Raw genomic sequence first — 20,426 nt, 5'->3', positions numbered from 1 at the left:
CAGTCTCTACTGGAATTAAAGGCGTGCGCCACCACGCCTGGCTCTCATATTCTATTATTATTCAATGTAGAGTCAAGAACTCTTCAGGGATCATTTGAATCCACAGATCCAAGAACAGCCTTGCCACCTTGGGGGAAATAAAATGCAACATTGCTTAGTTTGAGGCTATCCAGAAAAGACTCTCCACCATTTTACTTTTTCCCCAGTACTATGATACTTTTGGACCTTACTGCCAAGAATAAATCAGAGCAGGGCTTTGGTCTCTAGAAGGATCTATTTTCAGAAGCTTCTCTCCAAAGAGCTAAATTCAGAAGACCATTTCTTCTTTTTTTTTTTTTTTTTAAACATTCTGTTTAATTTTAATTTATGTGCATTGGTGTGAGGGTGTCAGATTTTGGAGTTACAGGCAGTTGTGAGCTACTATGTGGGTGCTGGGAATTGAACCCAGGTCCTTTGGAAGAGCAGGTAGTACTCTTAACCACTGAGCCATCTCTCCAGCCCCTATCTCTTCTTTAACAATAAAACAACAACAACAAAAAACTAAACTAGTATTTTGAGGGGTTTCTTATTAGGTTAGCAAACAAACGGCCTAGACCTATTTTACGGTATGTAAAACCCAGCAATTAAATGCCGCCGTGTGTATCCTGCATTGTTAAATCACAACACAAACATTTCCAAAGTCTAAAACTTTATTGCCAGAACAGCAAACTTCATAAAGACCCCTTTGTTAAAGCACAGAAAACCTTGACTAACAAATAGCAAAGATCGTTGCTATAGTGGACATACACAGTCAAGTAATAGTTAGCCAGACAAGAGCATCTGAGAGCGCATGGGGAATGCAGTCTATGTTCTCAAACTAAGGGGAACCTGGGACAAAATGCTGGGGTGGGGGTGAGGGTGGAGGGGCCTGGTTTTCTCCTAATACAGAAAATGGAACTATTTAGGTGAGAGACAAAAGGAGGTCTAAGACACCAGCCGTCAGTTTAATTTCTTATTTCTCCAAGGACAGAAATTGGGACCTTATAGGCCAAGAAAAGTTACAGAGATTTGATCGAAACACAGAAGAGAAAAAAATAAATTCCAAATTCAGTTTGTGCTATCCTTACAAGTGATGGCCACTTCTCATCCGGTATATCGAAGTACACTACATTAGTTGACCCAAAAGCTACAGAGCCAAATTAGCCTTTACTACTGGAATTTTATTGCAGCTACGTTCTAAGCACAGAAACTCCCGCTACACTGCAAGCACCAGGCTTTCTTTGTTATTTAAGATAAAGTAGAAATTCATACAAATGATTCTAAGGCGTGGCAACACTTCTGACCGCTAGTGCCCAATGGAGCTGCTGAAGGAGTAGGAGTAGGAGGAACTTCCTGTGGCATCGAAGCTTCCTCTCCGAGATCCGCTTCGTGAACCAGAGCGGGAGCCTGAGCGAGATCCGGACCTCGAACCAGAGCGGGAGCCTGGGGCGGACATGTTATACGGGCTAGGCAAACCCTTGGAGGACACGGAGGCAGCTTCCAGCAGGCGCAACCCAGTGATATCTTCCACCATGGAGCGATTGATGGCATCTTTGTAGGAGATCTTTAACTTGGTTTTGGGGCAGGTGAGGATTTTGGCATAGCTGTTGATGTCCTGCAACCTCTGAGCCGCACGGCCATCGATGAAACCTTTCCGGATGGCTTCTTCAGTGCTGATCCTCCCATGCACTTCCGGGTCAACAAGGCCTCCAGTGAGGAATTGGAACTCCAGGAATCGTTGGCCTGCTTCATAGGGGAGCCACTTTTCTTTCACTGCCTCTGCTGCCGACATCTTCTTCTTGCCTTTTACACCTTCAAAGCCAATGAAGGCCTTCTGGGCAGGCTTCAGCCTGGTGGCCATATCTTGGTCAATGAGACCCTGGGAGACTGCATCTTGCAGGGACAGCTTCTGGCCAGTGGTAGGGTGGATGATGCCACCAGTGCAGGCCTGAGCCTCCAGAAGCCTCTGACCAGTGATGCTATCCACAATGCCCCTCTCTATGCCTTCTGTAATAGAGATTTTCTCCAGATTTTCCGTGTCAAAGATGGCTGCGATGGGGCTTGCTTCCTCCAGGGGGTCAGACAGAGAGCTGCTGCGGATGGTTAAATTTCTAACACTGGATATGGTGGAAATCTTACTCACTGATTCATGTCGGGAGCTGCTGAAAACATCATCGTTGACGCTGCCGCTCAAGCCACCGCTATTGCCGACGCCATTTTTCAAGGAGATCATGTCAGCGAACTGTGTGAGGCTAAGGCTGCCGGATCGGTATTGGTCGAAGAACTTCCTGTCAACGAGGCCTTTGTCGATAGCATCTTGAATGTCATACTGACTGCCTGTCTTCCTGTCTACCAGGACCACCCTGGTGGAGCCGTCCGACCCCGTGATGGTTATCTCTTCCCACTCGCACTCCTGCTCGCACAGTTCTTTGAAGGTTTCGTAATCAATTAGGCCTTTCTTGTAGGCCTCCTGAACAGACATCTCCTTATTGGTTTCCGGGTCAACTATGACCACGCGCCGCTTTCTGAGGGTATTCTTCTGTGAGGTCTGCACCTGTTTCTTCTTCTCTTTCAGAGGCAGAAGACAGAGCCCCGTTTCCTCATCTTTGATGCATCTTTCTTTCAGTTGCAGATAGGTAAGGTTTTCTTCAGTGTTTGGATCAAAAAAGCCTTTGGTATCGTCGCTTGGGTCTGAGAGGATCTCACTAAGCTCCTCATTAAAATAGCCCCTCTTATACGCCATGTCAACTGGTAAACGGTGGCTCTCCTTAGGATCGATGATACCGCCAGTTGCGATCTGTGCTTCCAGCAGGCGGATGCCGTGGCCCTTTTCGATGAGCTCTTTGTTCATGGCTTGGAACAAAGAGATGATGTTTCCGGTTTCAGGGTCGTTATAGCCAGTGACGGCTCGCTCTGCGGACAGAAGCTTCTCTTTGAACTCAATGCCGACCAGACCCCTTTTGTAGGCTTCCTCCACAGGTAACCTCAAATTGCTGACAGGATCCACTATAAAACCAGTAGCTGCTTGGGCTTCCAACAACTCCAGGGCAGTGCCAGGCCGAACTAAGCCAATTTTCATAGCCTCATAAATGCCAAGCTTCTGTTTGGTGGTCTCGTTATATATGCCGGCTATGCAGCTCGAGCCCTGGAGGAAGTCCTTGATCCTCTCGCCGACCTCGTCGTAAGAGATCTGGCCCGATTCCAGTTCGTTTACGGTGGATGGTCTCAATATGCCCGAGTTAACCAGTTCCGTGACGGTCACGGGTTGTCTGATCCCTTGGAAAGACATGCTTCTCTTCTGGACCGACAGCAGCAGCAGTCCCGTGTGGGGTTCGATTCTGCACCGTTCTCTCAGCTGCATGTAGCTCACCTTCTTCTTGGTGATTGGATCCACAAAGTTCTTCTGACTGTCTCGGGGATCGTTCAGGGAGCGATACAAATCTCTGTCGATCAGCCCACGGGCCAAGGCGACATCTTTTGGCAAAAAGACACTGTTGACGGGGTCTACCACACCCCCCGAAGCAAGCTGGGCTTCCAGCAGGCGCATTCCAGTTTCTCTGTCGATCAAATTCTTCTTGATGGCTTCCGAAACAGATACCGTCTTGCCTGAAAAGGGGTCATCAAAGCCGGTGATGGCTTTCTCCGCTGTGTAGATCTGCTGGCGGTCATCGAAGTCGATGAGGTCCCGAGCTATGGCGCTGTCCACGGTAAGCTTCTCGTTCCGATGGGGGTCGATGATACCACCCGTGGCTGCCTGGGCCTCCAGAAGCATGACCGTGGACTCTGGAGTGATGAATTTCTTCCTCTTGGCCTCCACCAAAGAGTATTTTTCCTTAGGAGAAACGGACGCGCCGGCGATGGCGCCTGCACCCCGCAGGAAAGGCTGGATCTCTGAAGCCACCTCCTCCACTGACTTCTTCCCCTTCAACAGCTTGTCCAGCGTTGTCTTGTCGATCAGTTGGCACTCGTAGAGCTGCATCGCCGTCACCTTCTTCCTCAGCCCGTCAAACACTAGCTTGGAGGAATCAACAGTCCACTCGTACTCCGTCTGGGTCTCCCGATGGGACCCATAGGGACGCTGCCTGAGTTTGTCGATCTCCCTCTGAAGCCGGCAGCGCTCGCTTTCCAGCTGGGACTGAGTCTCCCTGGTGGAATCCTCTACCTTCCTCCTGCACCTCTCCTCGATCCTCTTGACCTCCGCTTGGAGTCTCTCGATCTCACTCCTAAGACCGTTCTTCTCTCTCTCGCTCTTCTCCCTCTCGGACTCTATCTTCCTGATGGCCTCCTCCTTGCGGGAGTACTGAGTTTTCCACTGGTTCAGGTCGTTCTGGATCTGCTGTTTCTCACACTCCAGGCGCTGCTTCACCCTGCTTTCCGCCTCCAGCGTCGCTTTGGCACGGCTCAGCTCGTCCTCCAGCCGCTGCAGCCGCGCCTTGTCTTGCTCCAGGACTTTAATTTTCACCAGCAAGCTCTCTCTCTCCTGAACCACTTGAGTGCACTGACTCTTTGACTCCTGAATCCTATTAGATGCCTAGAATTTAAAAAGAAAGAAATGGGGAAAATATTGTTTAGATGCTAATATATGATTGTTGTAATTTAACCTCCTTTCCTATATATGCGTTTTAAACATAGTCTCATTTTTTTTCCTGTCTGTATTTTCCTTGCATATACTGTTAATTTTCTACCTCATACATTACTGGAAAAATTATGAAAATGTAGATGGCCACTTTGGTAAAATGGCTTGTACTTACTGTTTGATGTTCCTTTTCCATAGACAGAACTAGAAGATGAAAATCTGCCTTACTTGAACAGTAATTATGGTTTGGAAAAAGAAGAATGACTTTCCCCCAAGTTAGCATCTCTGCTGTATCTGCATCTCACCTAGTATTCTATACTGACACATTTAATAAAGCAACACAAATATATACACACATGCCACCCAGCCCCACACAAATATTGTCTATAGAAGTCAAATACATTAGAAGTTACTTTTAAATTAGGGCTTGTTAGAAGAAGAGAAGTCAAGCAGAAAGACATGCTAGAATCATAATCATAATCAAAAGACAACAAGAAAATGCATGCAGAAAAGTCATCTAAGTAAAGTAGAAATTTAAAACTGTATAACAAATAATGAATTTCACTGAGGAAAAAAATTGAGTTAAAGATGTACATTCAGACCACTAGATCAGAATCATCTTTTATTTTAGTATGTTAAAATTTTGATGTTGGGCACCGAACCCAGGACTTCGTGCATGCTAAGCGCATGCTCTACCACTCACCAAAAGCCCCAGCCACGAGCTACTTTCTAGGAAGGAGAGTGGACTGGTCATGGGAAATATCTTAGATGGTTTTCTCATGCTAAAGTTCTTATAGTCCCACCAAGCACAGGTTTCCAACAGACCGGCACTCAATGCAGTGACAGGACAGAGGAGTAAATGGCACTGAAAATACTTTAAAGCCATCATATAGATCTGACAAGTAGTTAAGTCCATGAGCCACAAAATAGAAAAGTTAGGCATTCCAGAAGCAGCAGGTAGGAGGTCGGGTTAGATCTGCAGTGAGTTATTTGAGAAACAGTGGAGCTTTGATCAAATATTTGTGAATACCTCTAAAGCCTGCTTTTGGAATTTCTCAATTTCCTGTCTCAAATTTTCCCTCTCTCTCTGTAAATCATTAATCAGCCCCTGCAGTTCCAGGGTTCGATTGTTGCTGATCTGCAGCTGGCTCCTTAGCTCCGAGATGGCTGCGTTTTTATCGCTATCTGCTTCGCTTCGGCCCCTGCGCAGGTCGTCGTATTCCAGCCTCAGGTTACGAAGTTCTTCCTCCAACATCAAGTGCTCCTTGGTCAGGTTCTCTGTGAGAGACTGTAACCTCTCAATCTCTATTTTACTTTCATTAAGGCTCCTGCTTTTGTCCTCTATGGCCTTCTGGAAATGCTCGTTCCTCAAGTGAGCCTGCTTGACATTATCCTGTTCCTGTGCCAGCTGCCGCCGGAGTGCCTCCACATCCAAGGAGAGCCTCCTCAGCTCCTCCTGCGTCCTCTGCTTCTCCCTCAGGTGGCCATCCAGCACGTCCCTCTGCTGCCGGAGATCATCCTCGCTCCTCTTCTTGATGATGGACGCCTGATCCAGCTGCTGGGTCAGGCTGGTGATTTTGATAGCTTGTTCCTTTACAGACCTCCTCATGGCCTCCAGTTCGTCCTCCAGCATCTTCCTCTTGGAGGAGTCATCGGAGGCTGCCCTCTTCAGCCTGCTCAGTTCCTCCTCTGCTTTCTGCTTCTGCAGCTGCAGGTCCTTCAGGGAGCTCTGGAGCCTCGTGATGTCCTGATCCTTTACTGTCCTCTCCTGGGAAACCCTTTCATAGTCAATCCGCAGGCGCGTTAATTCCTGCTCCTGTGCCTTCAGTTTGCTCATGGCCTCGGTTGCACTGTTGTTAGCTTTTTGCAGGTCATAGTGGACTCTCTGCAACTTGGAGTTTTCATCTTCCAGGCACTTCCTCTCATTGCTTTCTTTTTCTACCAGTTGTTTGAGCTTTTCAATCTCCTTGTTTTTATCTTGGATGGTCTTGGCGGCATCATCCAGGGACTGTTTGTACCTCACACTCTCTTCTGTCCGCATCTGAGTGACCTGCCGCAGCTCGATCTCCAACTGCTGCTTCCTCTGAGACATCTCTGAGCCCGTGGCTTTCTGCTGCTGGGCGTTTTCCTCAGCCCTCCTGAGGTTCTCGGTGGTCTGGGCCAGCGTGCTCCTCAGCCTCTTGACCTCCTCAGACAAGCTCCTGTTTTCTCTGGTGAGATTGTCTATCTGAGCTCGGTAGCCGCTGGTGTCCTCTTCCTTCTGCATTGTCAGCTGGTGGATGGTGGTCTTGGTGATGTTGATCTCCGTCTCAAACTGGTTCTTTAAGCTAATGATCTCCTCATCGTAACTGTTTCTTACCTTACTCAGTTCATTTTCGTATTCCCAGCGGCGCTTGGCCTCATCCTGGAACTCAGCTTTGAGCCTTTCAATCTCTCTGTTTTTGTCCTGAATGGTCTTGGCAGCCTCCTCAAGGGACTGCTTGTGCCTGGCATTGTCCTCGGAGCGCTGCTGGAGGACCTGCTTCAGCTCCAGCTCCAGGTGTTGCTTCTTCTGCATGACCTCCGAGCCACAGGCTTTCTGCTGAAGGGCGTTCTCCTCCGCCCGCCTGCGCTGCTCCGTGGCCTGCAAGATGCTGTCATTGAGCCTGACTATCTCGTCCTTCAGGTCGCGGTTCTCCCGGGACAGCCTGTCCAGCTGGTTCCTGAGGCTCTTGGAATCGTCTTCCTTCTGCATGGATATCTCCTTGATGGTGGTCTTCGTAATGTTAATCTCTGTTTCATACTTGTTCCTTAAATTACTCATCTCCTCATTATAGTGGTTTCTTACCTTTGCCAGCTCATTCTCATATTCCCTCTTCCGGGCGCCCTCCTCCTGCAGCAGAACCCTCAACCTCTCTATCTCGTACTCCTTCTCCTTGATGGCTTTCTCAGACTCCAGCTTCTGCCAGCCTAGGTTCTCCTTCTCGCACTGCCTTGCCTTCTGCAACTGATCATAGTCGCTCTTCTGTTGGTCGAACCTGTCTTCCACAGTCTTCCTCCTGCGCTTTTCGTCCTCAATCTCATACGTCAGCCGCGTGATCTTTTCATTGAGCTCCTTGATTTGGCCGTAGCACTTGTCCAGGTTTTGCTTGGCTGACTTCCCGTCCAGCTCAGCTTGCCTCTTCAGCTCCTCCAGGCTTGCCAGCTTCGCTTTGAACTGGGAACACTCTGCCTGGTATTTCTGCAGGTTCTGATCCAGGAACTTATTCTTGTTGCAGTTTTCAGAGTTGGCATCCCTGGCCAGTCTTAGCTCCTCCTCCAAAACTTCAATCTTGGTATTTTTCAGCTGCGGACATGAAATCAGAAAGCATGTTGAAAAGAAAGCACTTCGTACCACAAGGAAGAAACAGCATCTTTCCTCTTAAGACCTGTGTGTATTTTACACACACACACACACACACACACACACACACACACACACACGCTTATCAGATTAAAAACTACCAAGAAAAGAAACCTCAAAGACCCTCCATGCCTATCACGATGCCTCCATCTGCTGCTCATGTGATCTTAGGGAATAATATATCAAATTTGAATGTCAGGCCTCCTTTTCAAACCATTCCCTCCATGATCAAAAGCTTAAGATTAGCTGTGCACTATGGCACATCCTGTAATCCTACACTTTAGAGGCTCAGGCAGGAGGATGGCCAATTTGAGGCTGGTCTAGCTTTTGTTTTTGTTGTTTTGTTTCAAAACCAAAACCAAAAAGTTCATCATTTGATACATCATACACCAATTATTCAAAAATATAGAAGAAACATCCATATAACTCAATTCTACTCTCAAAAAAGCAGAATAATGTGAATAGTCACCTGACAGTAGGAGTTAAAATCCAGCTAGTCTACAGTGAGCTTATCTGAAATTTTACACAAATAAACAAATTCCTCATTTAATGAAACCATGGGGTTTGGGCAAAGTAATGTAATCACAATTTGGCAAATGCTGCCTAAGTCCACTTGGAGCATCCATTCTGAGCCCAGACTCAAGCTGCATCATACTAACTGGAGGAAACGCAATTTGACCAAACCGTGTTATAAAAGAGATAACAAGGTTGTATGCTATTTCTTTCTTTAAAAGCAAACAAACAAAAAAATCAAAACAAAAAATTCCCAGGAAATGAATTACCTTCAGATCTTCCAAACTCTTCAACATCTCACTTAAGAATCTATAGTAGTCTCCAGACCTTGTGAGTAGTTCTATGTACCGTGCATGAATATCTGCAGCCTTCGGGGAAAGAAGGAGAAGAGAAAAGTCTTTGTATATTGTATTTTTAAAGAAAGCTTTGTGCAAGTTGAATAATTTTGTTTTCTTAAACTAACAAAATCGTAGCATTATAACATAAACAGTAAATTCCCTCTGTCAATTATGCTGGATCCAGAATCTAGAAACATAGCCAAACAAAAGGCCACAGCCACTGCGTTCCATCCCCACCACTCCAGTCTGACATCTTTCGGGGAAGGCTGTCATAGAAATGCACTACATAACTTCTACTTCTTAGGAGCCTGCCTCACCAAATACAGCAGGTCAAGTCCCATGTGTAAACACCACACTCGGGCTCCCATTGATGGTCTCCTAAACTGCATCATTCGTAAATAACTCACACCAAAGGGAGACTAAAACTGCTAACAAGCCCTGAATTTCAGTGCATACTCTATACCAAGGACGTACTCTGGCACGGCAGGAAAGATGGGAAGGGAGCAGGGAAAAGACAGGTAGAGGGGACGACAGGCATTAGGAGAGAAGCGCTAACTTTTGATGGCAGGCATTAAGAGGGAGGCAATGACTGACCACGGAAGACATTAAGAGACACGAAATGATTTAAATACCTCTTGCAGAATCACTCCAGATGGGGACTGAACCATGGTCCTCTTGATAGGTATGTTCAGTAGAGTTTCCAGCCCTGAGGTGTACGATGCCAGCTGGAGCTCATAATCCTGCAGATAACAAAGTTCAAGGGAAGCATCATCGTTTGGGTGATTATTACTCAAAGCCAGGATCCTGCCTGCTATACCCAGCCCTTAGAAAACTGTCTTTGTTTTTTGTTTTGTTTTGTTTTGTTTTGTTTTTTGAGACAAAGTTTCGCTCTGTTCCTGAGTGGTTTGGGCCTCATTGTCTTGTCCAGGATGGCCTTGAGTTCACAGTCTCCTGAGTGCTGGGACTGCACATGTAAGCCATCACGTCTAGCTTAAAAGAACCAGTCTTAATAGACTTAAAAAGAGTCACTAGCAGTTACAATTCCACAGATTTATATCATCAAATTTCTAAAAAAAAAAAAATCACTCACAAGGGCCACTAACAGCAACCAGCTGATATTGTTACTAAGTGAAACATTCGTTTTTGCACAGAGCTCCAACCTTACTGAATAAACATCCCCTTCCCACAGCGGGCATTTCCAAAGCGCAATGACTTCAATAAATGGGACCCCAAACTCTTGCCACGTGTGTGAGCCTTGGGGCTGCAGAGATGGCTTAGCTGTTAAGAGCTCTGGCTGGCTTTCCAAAAGACCCTCATTCAACTCCCAGCATCCATATGGCAGCTCACAACTGTCTATAACTCCAGTTCCCAGGGATCTGACACTCTCACAAAGACAAACACGCAGGCAGAACACCAGTGCACATAAAATAAAAATAAATAATTGTAAAAAGGAGCGTGAGCCTTGAGCGGTTGAGCTCTCTCTTCATTCTGAACTCAAGTAAATGAATAACAAACTTTCACAGGTTATTCAGGACAGAACGTACATGATCACTACCCTTAGTAAGTTTATAGTCTTTAAAGCAAAACAACAATGCAATTAATAATATTCTTGACGAAATGCCAACATTCTTTAATTTTAAAAAAATATTTATTTTGAGCACATGCACGTGGAGGTCAGAGGACACCTTGCAAAAGTCAGTTTTCTCCTACCATGAGCTCTGGGGATCAAACTCAGGTTGCCAGGCTTGGTGACAAGGACCACTGCCTAAGTAAGCCATCTTGCCCACTGTCACTAGTCATTCTTATTTTAATCACTTGCTTTCTTTCCATACATGAATACTGTGTGTTTAGATTCTACGCCCTCCCCCACTGTGCCAACATTCTTAATGAGACCGATATACCTTAATTGAATTTGCACAAAGCTCGGCAATTTTATGTACTTCTTCTGACTTGTCTCGCTTGCCAGATATCTCACTGTGCAGATTCTATACAGAGAATAAAATATTTCAAATGTTAAAGCATACAAACAGAAGTGTCCTTTCGTTTTTACGGTGGTTATTTTTGTCTTCAGTCTATCACTACTGGACTCATGTTGAGCAATGGCTTGAGAGGAGAAGAACTCTCCATTTGGAAAGGAGAAGAAAACCTCCAATGTATTACTTACAAAAGGATACTTTCAATCAATCAGCAGTAATTTATGGGCCTATCGCTTCTTCTTCTTTTTTTTTTTTTTTTTTCCTTTTTGAGATAGAGTCAAGGTTGGCCTTGAACTCAGGGGCCTCCTATCTCAGCCCCCCAAATCCTAGGATTACAGGCATGCACTATATCAACTCAACTATAATGATCCTTCACTTTAACACATTTAAAAAAACCTCTGCAATGATTTTTCAATTGTATTTCTTTTTGAACATCCCAGTTGCTTTTCCTCTCTGTACATTTTAAACACTCACAAGGTGGATTCATAATATGAAATATTCATCATTTCAAACCAGGTTAACCCCAAACACAGCTTAAACCCAATTAATCTCAACAGAGCTTTGGAATGACAAGAGTGGCTATACCTTCTGCTCATTCAAAAACCGCATGACTGTGTTGGAATCTCCGAACTTCATGGACTCTAAAGAGTCCTGGCGGCGTTTGGCATCGTAGAGCCACTTGCAGAAGCTCTGATAGTTATCTCGGTAATTCCTCAGTTGTTTTATCTGTTTCTCCAGGTCCCACAATCTAGGGAAAACATATAAAATTATTAAGACACTCTTATTATACATTAAAATATGTAAAATATTAAGTCGCTCAGCAATTCTCCTTGGTGTCTACCTAAAAGAACTGATAACATGCAAACACAAAATCTTATATGTAAAATTTTTTTTTTTTGTTTTTTTGTTTTTTTTTTTTTTGAGACAGGGTTTCTCTGTGTAGCCTTGGCTGTCCTGACTCACTTTGTAGACCAGGCTAGCCTCGAACTCACAGTGATCCACCTGCCTCTGCCTCCTGAGTGCTGGGATTAAAGGCGAGTGCCACCAACACCCGGCATATGTGAATAATTTATCATAGCATTTTTTTTTCATCATATCTCAAAACTAAAACCCCAAATATCCATCAATTGTAGTACAATTCCAAAAAAAAAAAAAAAAAAAAAAAAAAGGAATAGTAGCCAGCCATAAAAGGAGATGAAGAACTGAAGAACTGGGTGTGGTAGCACTTGGGAGGTAGAAGCAGGATCTTGTTTGCATGGAGCATTGGGAGCCAGCCAGGGTTACCCGACACCTTGTCTTACCACCTCCTCCATAAAAAACTAAAAATAATAGACCAAATTCAACTAGTGGAAGGTCATTTAATTTTTCAAAAACAGATGAAAAAATACTCAGGTGTGATGGCACATACCGATAAACCTAGTACTTAGGAGGCTGAGGCAGGAGGATCTCAAGTTCCAAACCAGCTTGAGCTATATAGCATGACTCAGTTTCGAACATCAGGGGCTCGGGGAGTAGTTCAGAGGCAACTCACTTGTTTAGTATGGAGAAGGTCATAGGTTCAATCCTTACTACCACAGAAATAAATAAATGAGGTTAAATAAACCAGGTGCCCAAAACGTGGCACAACAGACGTGACGCCTGGAAGCCACTCACAAAAGTCCATAGACTGCATGAGGTCATGGGCAGACATGTTCTGAACTAGTCAAAACTAGTGACCGAAGGTAGGCTGGGCATGAGAAGCCACTGCATTTGTTTGTTTGTTTGTTTGTTTGTTTGTTTTCAGAGACAGGGTTTCTCTGTGTAGCCCTGGCTGTACTGGAACTCACTTTGTAGACCAGGCTGGCCTCGAACTCAGAGATCCATCTGCCTGCCTCTGCCTCCTGAGTGCTGGGATTAAATGTGTGCACCAAGGCCTGGGCAAGGCACTGCTCTCTAACAATGATGGCTTCTAGTGGCATTTGAATCACCAAAAGGGAAAACCATCGGTAAGGAAGCCGACACACCTGAAGTCTATCTGTTTGTCTATTTTCTGCCAGCGATCTGTCAGCTGTGTCACTTTCTCATTGAATTTTCCCAGGTCCAGGTCGTAGAGTGGATACTGCTGGGAAGACTGAGAGTGGATCTGCTGGGCCTTCTGAAGCTCCGTCTTCATGGTGGCCAGCAGGGACTTTTTCAAGTTCAAGTCATTTTTTATTTTCTGCGAGTTAAAGAGAAAAGGTGCATACAAATTAATCTCCTCCTCCATTGCATGCTACCCCAAAGTCACTGTTTATTTTATTTACTTATTTATCTATTTCTGGTGCTGAGACAAGCAGCATTCTACCACCGAGCTACATACTAGCTCATATCATTGGCTTTACAGGAGGAAAGCCTGGAGGCATAGCCCTGCATTGGAGCAGCAGCTGAACAATCACAAGGCTCTGGACTTGATCCTCAGTATCTCAAAGATGACAATCCCCCAGACTCTGCCTCTCAAGTACTGGGATTACAGGCATGGACTACCACACTTGGCTCTAGCAATGCATCCCACTGCAGATCACTGTTCCTCCTAACAGGCACCAGAAAACTGAGTTCCCTACCAACAACCGACAGCAGCCACATGTGGCCAGTGAAAGTAAAACAGCCTCAAACCCCATGAATCCTAGCTGCACATCTGAATAAAGCATGGGCTGTGGGCAGGGTAGTGCAGGAGGTGGAGGCCAGGGGATCTGGAGTTCTAGGTCAACCTCAGCTATATGGTGCTTTTGAGATCAATGTGACCTACATGAGACCCTCTCCAAAAGAGAAACAAAAGGCAAGGACTTTAGCCTATACTAATGTGTCATTACCAACTCACCAACTTTATCAAATAGATCACATGAATGCATGATGCTGACACTAGAAGGAACTAGGTACAGTGTATGTGGGCTCTATCCTGTATGTTTTCCTATAAACCTGTAGTAACTCCAATAATAAAACTTATTTTCGAAGCGTGAGACAAAATAAAACACTAATAAAAACTTAGTGAGGCTCTGTAGCAGAGGAGCAAGTTCTTCATCACTCCCTGGAGGCCAGGCTACAGACTTGAGCCTTTGCGTTACCTTCAGCCCGCAGCGGTACGCTTCCACTTTATCCAGGTCCAGATAGACAGTTTCCTCCTCCGTCAGCCTTGCTTCATATACCTTCAGCATGTCTTCTGTTTGCAGAACAGCCTGGAGAAGAGCTCTCACGGAGCAGAGGCTGGAAAGAGCAAGAGAGGTAGTTAAGGTTTCCAGGGACATAATCAAAGGCTTACTATTGGCGCTCAGTCACTTTTGGGAAACAGGATGATGTTAAAGAAGAAGGGAGGGAGGGTGGCTGTGTGTAAGGAGGGAGGGAGGGTGGCTGTGTGTAAGGAGGGAGGGAGGGTGGCTGTGTGTAAGGAGGGAGGGAGGGTGGCTGTGTGTAAGGAGGGAGGGAGGGTGGGTGTGTGTAAGGAGGGAGGGAGGGTGGCTGTGTGTAAGGAGGGAGGGAGGGTGGCTGTGTGTAAGGAGGGAGGGAGGGTGGCTGTGTGTAAGGAGGGAGGGAGGGTGGCTGTGTGTAAGGGAGGGAGGGTGGCTGTGTGTAAGGAGGAGGGAGGGTGGCTGTGTGGTAAGGAGGGAGGGAGGGTGGCTGTGTGTAAGGAGGAGGGAGGGTGGCTGTGTGTAAGGAGGGAGGGAGGGTGGCTGTGTGTGTAAGGAGGGAGAGAGGGTGGCTGTGTGTAAGGAGGGAGGGAGGGTGGCTGTGTGTAAGGAGGGAGGGAGGGTGGCTGTGTGTAAGGAGGGAGAGGAGAAGAGGGTGGCTGTGTGTAAGGAGGGAGGGAGGTGGCTGTGTATAAGGAGGGAGGGAGGGTGGCTGTGTGTAAGGAGGGAGGGAGGGTGGCTGTGTGTAAGGAGGGAGGGAGGTGGCTGTGTATAAGGAGGGAGAGAGGGTGGCTGTCTATAAGGCACAAGTTCCAACTAGCCAAGCACACATAACAAATGAAGTCAGGCAAGAATGAAGCTTGACAAGGTTGGGGATGTAGCTCAGTGCAAGAGCAGTCACCCCCACCCTGCACCAAAGGGGAAAACAAAAGAAAATTTGAGAACGCGAGCCACCCTAGAGGGATATTAGCTGTGCTCACCTGTTTAAGTAGCCATCTGTGACCCCGTTGATGTTTTCCAGCTTCTGAAATAGTCCAAATATCTCATTCTGTAAATAGCAGTATTTTTCGGACCCTCTGAAGTTGGCAAGCATGTCTTTAAGCTGATTGAGAACCTCAGCGATGGCTTGCGAGTCATTCTGTACACTCTGTCAAAAGAGAAGGGAAGCGCATTTCACTAGCTGTGCAACTGTTTTAAACTCATTTTAAAGGTGTGCAGCATACTGCTCAGCTATGCATAAGGAAAAAAAAAATCACTGTTCCCGTGAGCCACCTGCCGTGGTACTTACATGTATGCATACAGTAAGGGTATCTAAAATCCACTCTCTTAGCAAAATTTCAGTAAATGAATTATTACCCATGGTCCCCTGCCCCATGCCAGATCTCAGACTTACTGCAAATGTGTACCCTCTGACCTACATCTGATCACTTCCTGCCATGCCCCATCCCTGATCACCACAATGTATATGTTTCTGTATGTTTGATTCCTTTTTAAATACCACATGTAAGTAACATTACATACTATATGTCTTTTTGCACTTGGTCCCTCTCACTCTCAGCATAACATCCCCCAGGTTCACACAATTCTTAATTTTCCTTTCTTTTAAAAAAACTGAATAATATTCCATACTGGGCTGGAGAAATGGCTCAGTGGTTAGGAGCCTGTACTGCTCTTGCAGAGGACCTGAGCTGGGTTCCCAGGACCTACCTGGGGCAGCTCACAACCACCTGTAGCTTCAGCTCCAGGAGATCAGACACCTTCTTCTGGAGTCTGTGGGAGCCCATGCTCATGTGCCTATAGCTCCCTGACCTTGCCATAGTTTAAAATAAATATATATTCCATGGTGTACATATACCACAAGTTTAACAACCTGCATTATGTATGCACGCATGCATGTATGTATGTATATATGTATGTACACACACACAAACACATATATTCTGTATTGTGTGCATATATGGCTTTGTTATTCTTAAGATTAGCTTTAACCTCAAAAACATCTTTGGTGGGGCTGGAGAGATGGCTCAGTAGTTCAGAGCACTGGCTGCTCTTCCAGAGGTCCTCAGTTCAATGCCCAGCAACCACATGAAGGCTTCTAAGCATTTATAAATGAGATCTGGTGCTCTCTTCTGGTGTGCAGGCAGAACACATACATAGTAAATAAATAAATAAATAAATAAAGCAAGCAAGCTTTTTATTTAAAAAAAATCACCTTTAGTGTAGCAATGGAAAACAAATACACTTGCCTATAAATATGTAAGCCACTGAGTTTTACTTCATTTACAGATAAACATAAGGACCTGTGGAATCCGGAGACTAGTGTCAGGAGCTCCTACCTTGAGCTCATTGATTTTCACTGTGATGTGGTGTGTAGAACCTTGGTCTGTGAGCAGGAGATTTTTAAGCGTCATCCTGCCCTCACAATGCTCCATCTGCCGGCGGATCTTCTGCAGCTCCATCAGCAGCCATGTTTCCTGTTTGTCATTTTCTCTGTTGGTTTCAATTACTTTATTGTGGTTGACATCTTGGCAGGTGCCCAAGTGAGTGATTTCAGTTTTGGTGACTGTAAAAAACAAGTTATGGCTGTGAATGCGAGAGACTGCCATGCTGTCAAGGTACGAGGCACCTTAACTGCATTAAAAACATGCCTACTCCATGTGACTTGGTCCTAGAACTCTGGTATACAAATCACTTTATATATCTTCTGTCTTATTGTCTTCTACCTTACGGCCTCCCAAGTATTCAAAGACTGGTTCCTAATGTAAACGTAATGTGTAGTGGGCCCTTTAAGAGGTGGGCCTGGCAGAAGATGACTAGATTATGAGGCTATGACCCTCAGCAAGGGTGAATGGCCAGATATTGGGGGTTAAGTCTCCAGCACTGGTCAGTCCCCAAAAGAGTGACTTATTCTAAAGTTGCCCCAGGCGTCCTATCCTTTCCATAAGCTACTGATCCCTTCTCTGCTTCCCTGTTGAAGTATGACAGAACCATGGGTCACTTGCCGAGCTCCATACTGCTTCCCAGCCATCAGAGTAATAAATTATATAAGCTTCTTTTCTTTATAAATGATCCAATTTCAGGTATTTTGCTCTATCAACACAGAGCATCCTAAGTATCTTTCAAAGGAACCATTTTATAGATGCCTCTCTTTTTCAAACCACAAGTGTGACTGCTACAAAGAGGAGAGTTGGGCCAGGCTGACCTGTCTGGTGCTGGGGGTGGCCGGGAAGCTGAATGACCAGGGTCTGGTAATGCTTCTGGGCATCAGTGAACTGAGACTGCATCCTCCGTTTGTCATCGTCTCCGAACATCTCTGAGCCCTGGCTGTTTTTGATGAAATCTTGGTAATGGAGCTCAAGGTCTTCGATGGTCTTCATGTAATCCTCCTGCCTCATCGTTTTCAGCTAGAGGTGAGTCAGACACAGTGAGTCGGGAAGAGGTGGATGCCCTCACACCCCCCCACCCCCATCCCCCACCCCCATGCAGGAAGTGTGCAAGGTGACCCTCATCAAGGGCCAACTAAGATATAAAAGGTCTTGGGGACTTCCTCACTGCTGCTAAGGGGCACAGCAGTGGCTTGCCGGCGGCTTTTTCCTTCACTGGATATTTGTCTTCAGACAAAATATTATGCAGAAACTCAGACGTAAATAGAGCGCAATGCAGCACAGCCACTGTATGAAGATAAAGAGGCTCAGGGGCCCTAAAGCCGCCTGCCCATCCTTTTCCTTACTCTACCGCAGGACTCCTCAGCCCAAGGCACTTCCACCCACATCTCAAGGGCTGCTGATGTAGAGGGATGCTTTTTCAGAGTTCTTCCAAGAATTTATCCTGACTTTCCCTTCTGCCACATCCCAGTGGACATGTGTGACCAAATTCCTGTTACCGCTAAGGAGATGGGGCCCACACTGACTTTTCCATATGTATTTTTGGGTGGTCACTCCAGTGGATGTTTATCTCATGACCATCCATGTGCTAATTCCTCCTTGTTTTGTAGAGCTAGCAGAAGAGCCCAGGGCTTCATGCGTGCTAAGCAAGCTTTCTAGGCCTGAGCCCACCCCATTCTGTACAGTAGTGGACAGACCCAGTGCTGGGAAAGGCTAAGAGACCTCACGTGTCCAGGGCATAGGCCAAGCAGTGAACGGCCCTCTAGGCAGCCCAGAGGACACACCTTGGCGATAGTCATGGCCCGGATCTTCTCAATGTCAATCATGCAGTAGTGCCAAGACACCAGGCTCTTCATGTTGATGTAAAGCTGGTTCCACAGAGCCAAGATGGCTTCGTAGTACTGCTCGATCCTGGAAGGCAGAAAAGGAAAACATTCCAGCCCAAACAGAAAGGCTGGACAGCTTTGTACAACTGCCCAGAAATCTAAACCAGACCTTACGGAGCAACTGTGTAATTTCCAAGACCGTCAATATTTCAATAGATTCAGCTAGCCTTCTTCCCAGAAGTTCTCAACGCAATCTATAGCCAAACGGATCACTCAAATCAGTCTGGTTGGTTCAGGCTACCTGATTCGTGACTGTTTTGATTGACAAGTGGCTTAAATCCTGCAGCCCCTGAACTCTGGACTGGAGATAGGAGGAAGGCACCACCCAACACTCCCCATTCTATGTGAGCTTATAAAACATATGTTCTGCTTGCTGGTGACCAAATGCTGCCACGAGGGGCATGTCATATTTGTGACTACATTCAAAATAACTGATTAGTCAAGAATTAAAAAAAAAAAAAAAAAGCCGCCTCAAAGGGTGTGGCTTGCCTCTGGTTCTGCTGTATGGCCAGATGTTCTCTTATTATCCATAATAAAATCTTCCAAATAAACTTGCAAGACACAGTATAGGTGACTTCGGAAGACCCCTTTGCAGGGGCGACTACAGTAAGAAAACACTGCCCTAAGCCTCCTTGTTCGGGCTCAAGCGCTCCTGGCCCTCTGTTCAGTGTCGCAGTGGCTAGGAACTTGAGAGCTTACTTGCAGGAAAGGTCCACAGCCAGTGGGTTTGGAGGAGGGATGATGAGTCCCACAGAAGGGACGAGCATGTCCACGCCTCCGGGACCTGTCACATGCCACTTGCTGCGCTCATTGTTGTCCTTCAGGATGCACTCGTCCCCTTTGCGTACAATTTTCTGCCAGGCAAAGAACACGCGGATGAAAGTGAGAGTGTTGACCTCCTTACACCCCCCCCCCCCATCGAGCGAAGACAATCGTGGCACGCCTGTGTGTGAATGACATGCGTGAACCAAAAACTTATCTACGGAGTTGCCTATATCCCAAGTGAGTTAGGGAAAGACACTCTTGGAAGATCACGCAGCGATGGGAGAACACCTCTGCCTCAAGGCAACCCCTCGTCATGTTTTCTTCCTGTTCTGAACTCATGCTTCCTATGTTACACTTTAATATGGGGGTGTCATTCACCTCACTCATTTGCTCTTAAATTGCCATCGGTCTGTAAAAACATAACGTCATAAATGAACTTCTGCCTAGTCTGGTGGCTCAGGCCTAGCTACTCATGAGGCAGGAGGGTTACAAGGTCAAAGACTGCCTGGGATATGAGCAAGATTAAGGTAACCTGTCATGTTAGCAGGATCATATCTCAAGATAATAAGTACAAAATAGGCCTGAACATATATATAGCTCAGGGGCAGTGTAACTGCCTGCCATGTGTGAAGCACTCAGTTCAGTGGCCAATACACTAAAAACTAAGTAAACTCAGTTAATTAATGAACTCCATTCCCCTCTTTTTGGAGGCAGGATGACCTTGAATTCATAGAGACCCTCCTGCTTCTGCCTTCCACATGCTGGGATTAAAGGCGTGTGGCACCACAGCTGGCCCTATATAGCTTCTTAAAATGGCTAGAGGTGCAGCTTAAATGGGCAGAGGCACAGCTCAGTGACAAAGTACTTTCTTACCCCTGATCTCCGGCACCACAGAAAAAGAAGAAAATCAAACCAAATAACCATAAAAACCAGCCTACATAGTAAGGCAACTGTCTGTCTAAACTGATAAACCGTAAGAGGTTTTTCACCTCATTTTTCAATCCAATATACTCCTTCCTTCCTTTCTTGTTGGTTTTTTTTTTTTTTTTTTTTTGGCTTTTGGTTTTGGTATTTTGGGGAGTTGATAGTGGTAGTCGTGGTAGTGAGTTTGTTTTTTGTTGTTTGTTTGTCTGGTTTTTGGTTGTTGCTTAAAACAAGGTCTCACTCTGTATTCTGGGCTGGCTTTCGATGCGAGAGACTTCTGTCTCAGCCTCCCAGGTTCTGGGATTAGAGGTGTGGGCCACCATGTTCAGTCCTCACACAACTCCTTAGAATATTCCACAGGGCAGAAAAGACCCCCGTTTCATAAAGCTCTTCTAAGCAGGGAACCACATTTTGTTTCTCAGATCCTCCAGAAGTTTATTGTAAGAAAGCAGAACTGTGGAAGCCATATAGGTAAGAACGGAACCTAACCCATCTCTCTAAACCTGTGTTTCCCACAGAGCCTA

General features: G+C 45.9%; 1 protein-coding gene across 2 annotated transcripts in view; it reads right to left on the bottom strand.

Annotated features, from left to right (window-relative positions):
* Positions 1-1,088: 1,088 nt before the first annotated feature.
* Dsp (desmoplakin) overlaps positions 1,089-20,426 on the bottom strand; it is a 49,027-nt gene continuing 29,689 nt past the window's right edge. The window contains exons 12-24 of one of the 2 annotated variants that reach the window (XM_051170168.1): positions 18,913-19,067; positions 18,112-18,238; positions 17,146-17,347; positions 16,280-16,506; positions 14,924-15,090; positions 13,884-14,022; positions 12,807-13,000; positions 11,389-11,551; positions 10,729-10,812; positions 9,460-9,567; positions 8,759-8,857; positions 5,625-7,919; positions 1,089-4,549 (exon numbers count right to left, since the gene is read on the bottom strand). In XM_051170168.1, the coding sequence (XP_051026125.1) occupies positions 1,325-4,549; positions 5,625-7,919; positions 8,759-8,857; positions 9,460-9,567; positions 10,729-10,812; positions 11,389-11,551; positions 12,807-13,000; positions 13,884-14,022; positions 14,924-15,090; positions 16,280-16,506; positions 17,146-17,347; positions 18,112-18,238; positions 18,913-19,067 (7,185 nt within the window). In that variant the 3' untranslated portion in view covers positions 1,089-1,324. The remainder of the gene's footprint in view (positions 4,550-5,624; positions 7,920-8,758; positions 8,858-9,459; positions 9,568-10,728; positions 10,813-11,388; positions 11,552-12,806; positions 13,001-13,883; positions 14,023-14,923; positions 15,091-16,279; positions 16,507-17,145; positions 17,348-18,111; positions 18,239-18,912; positions 19,068-20,426) is intronic. The other variant, XM_051170172.1, reaches the window with a different exon arrangement.

Source organism: Acomys russatus, chromosome 3 (assembly GCF_903995435.1).
Source record: "Acomys russatus chromosome 3, mAcoRus1.1, whole genome shotgun sequence".
Taxonomy (NCBI): Eukaryota; Metazoa; Chordata; class Mammalia; order Rodentia; family Muridae; genus Acomys; species Acomys russatus.
This window is presented reverse-complemented; position numbering and strand designations above follow the sequence as displayed.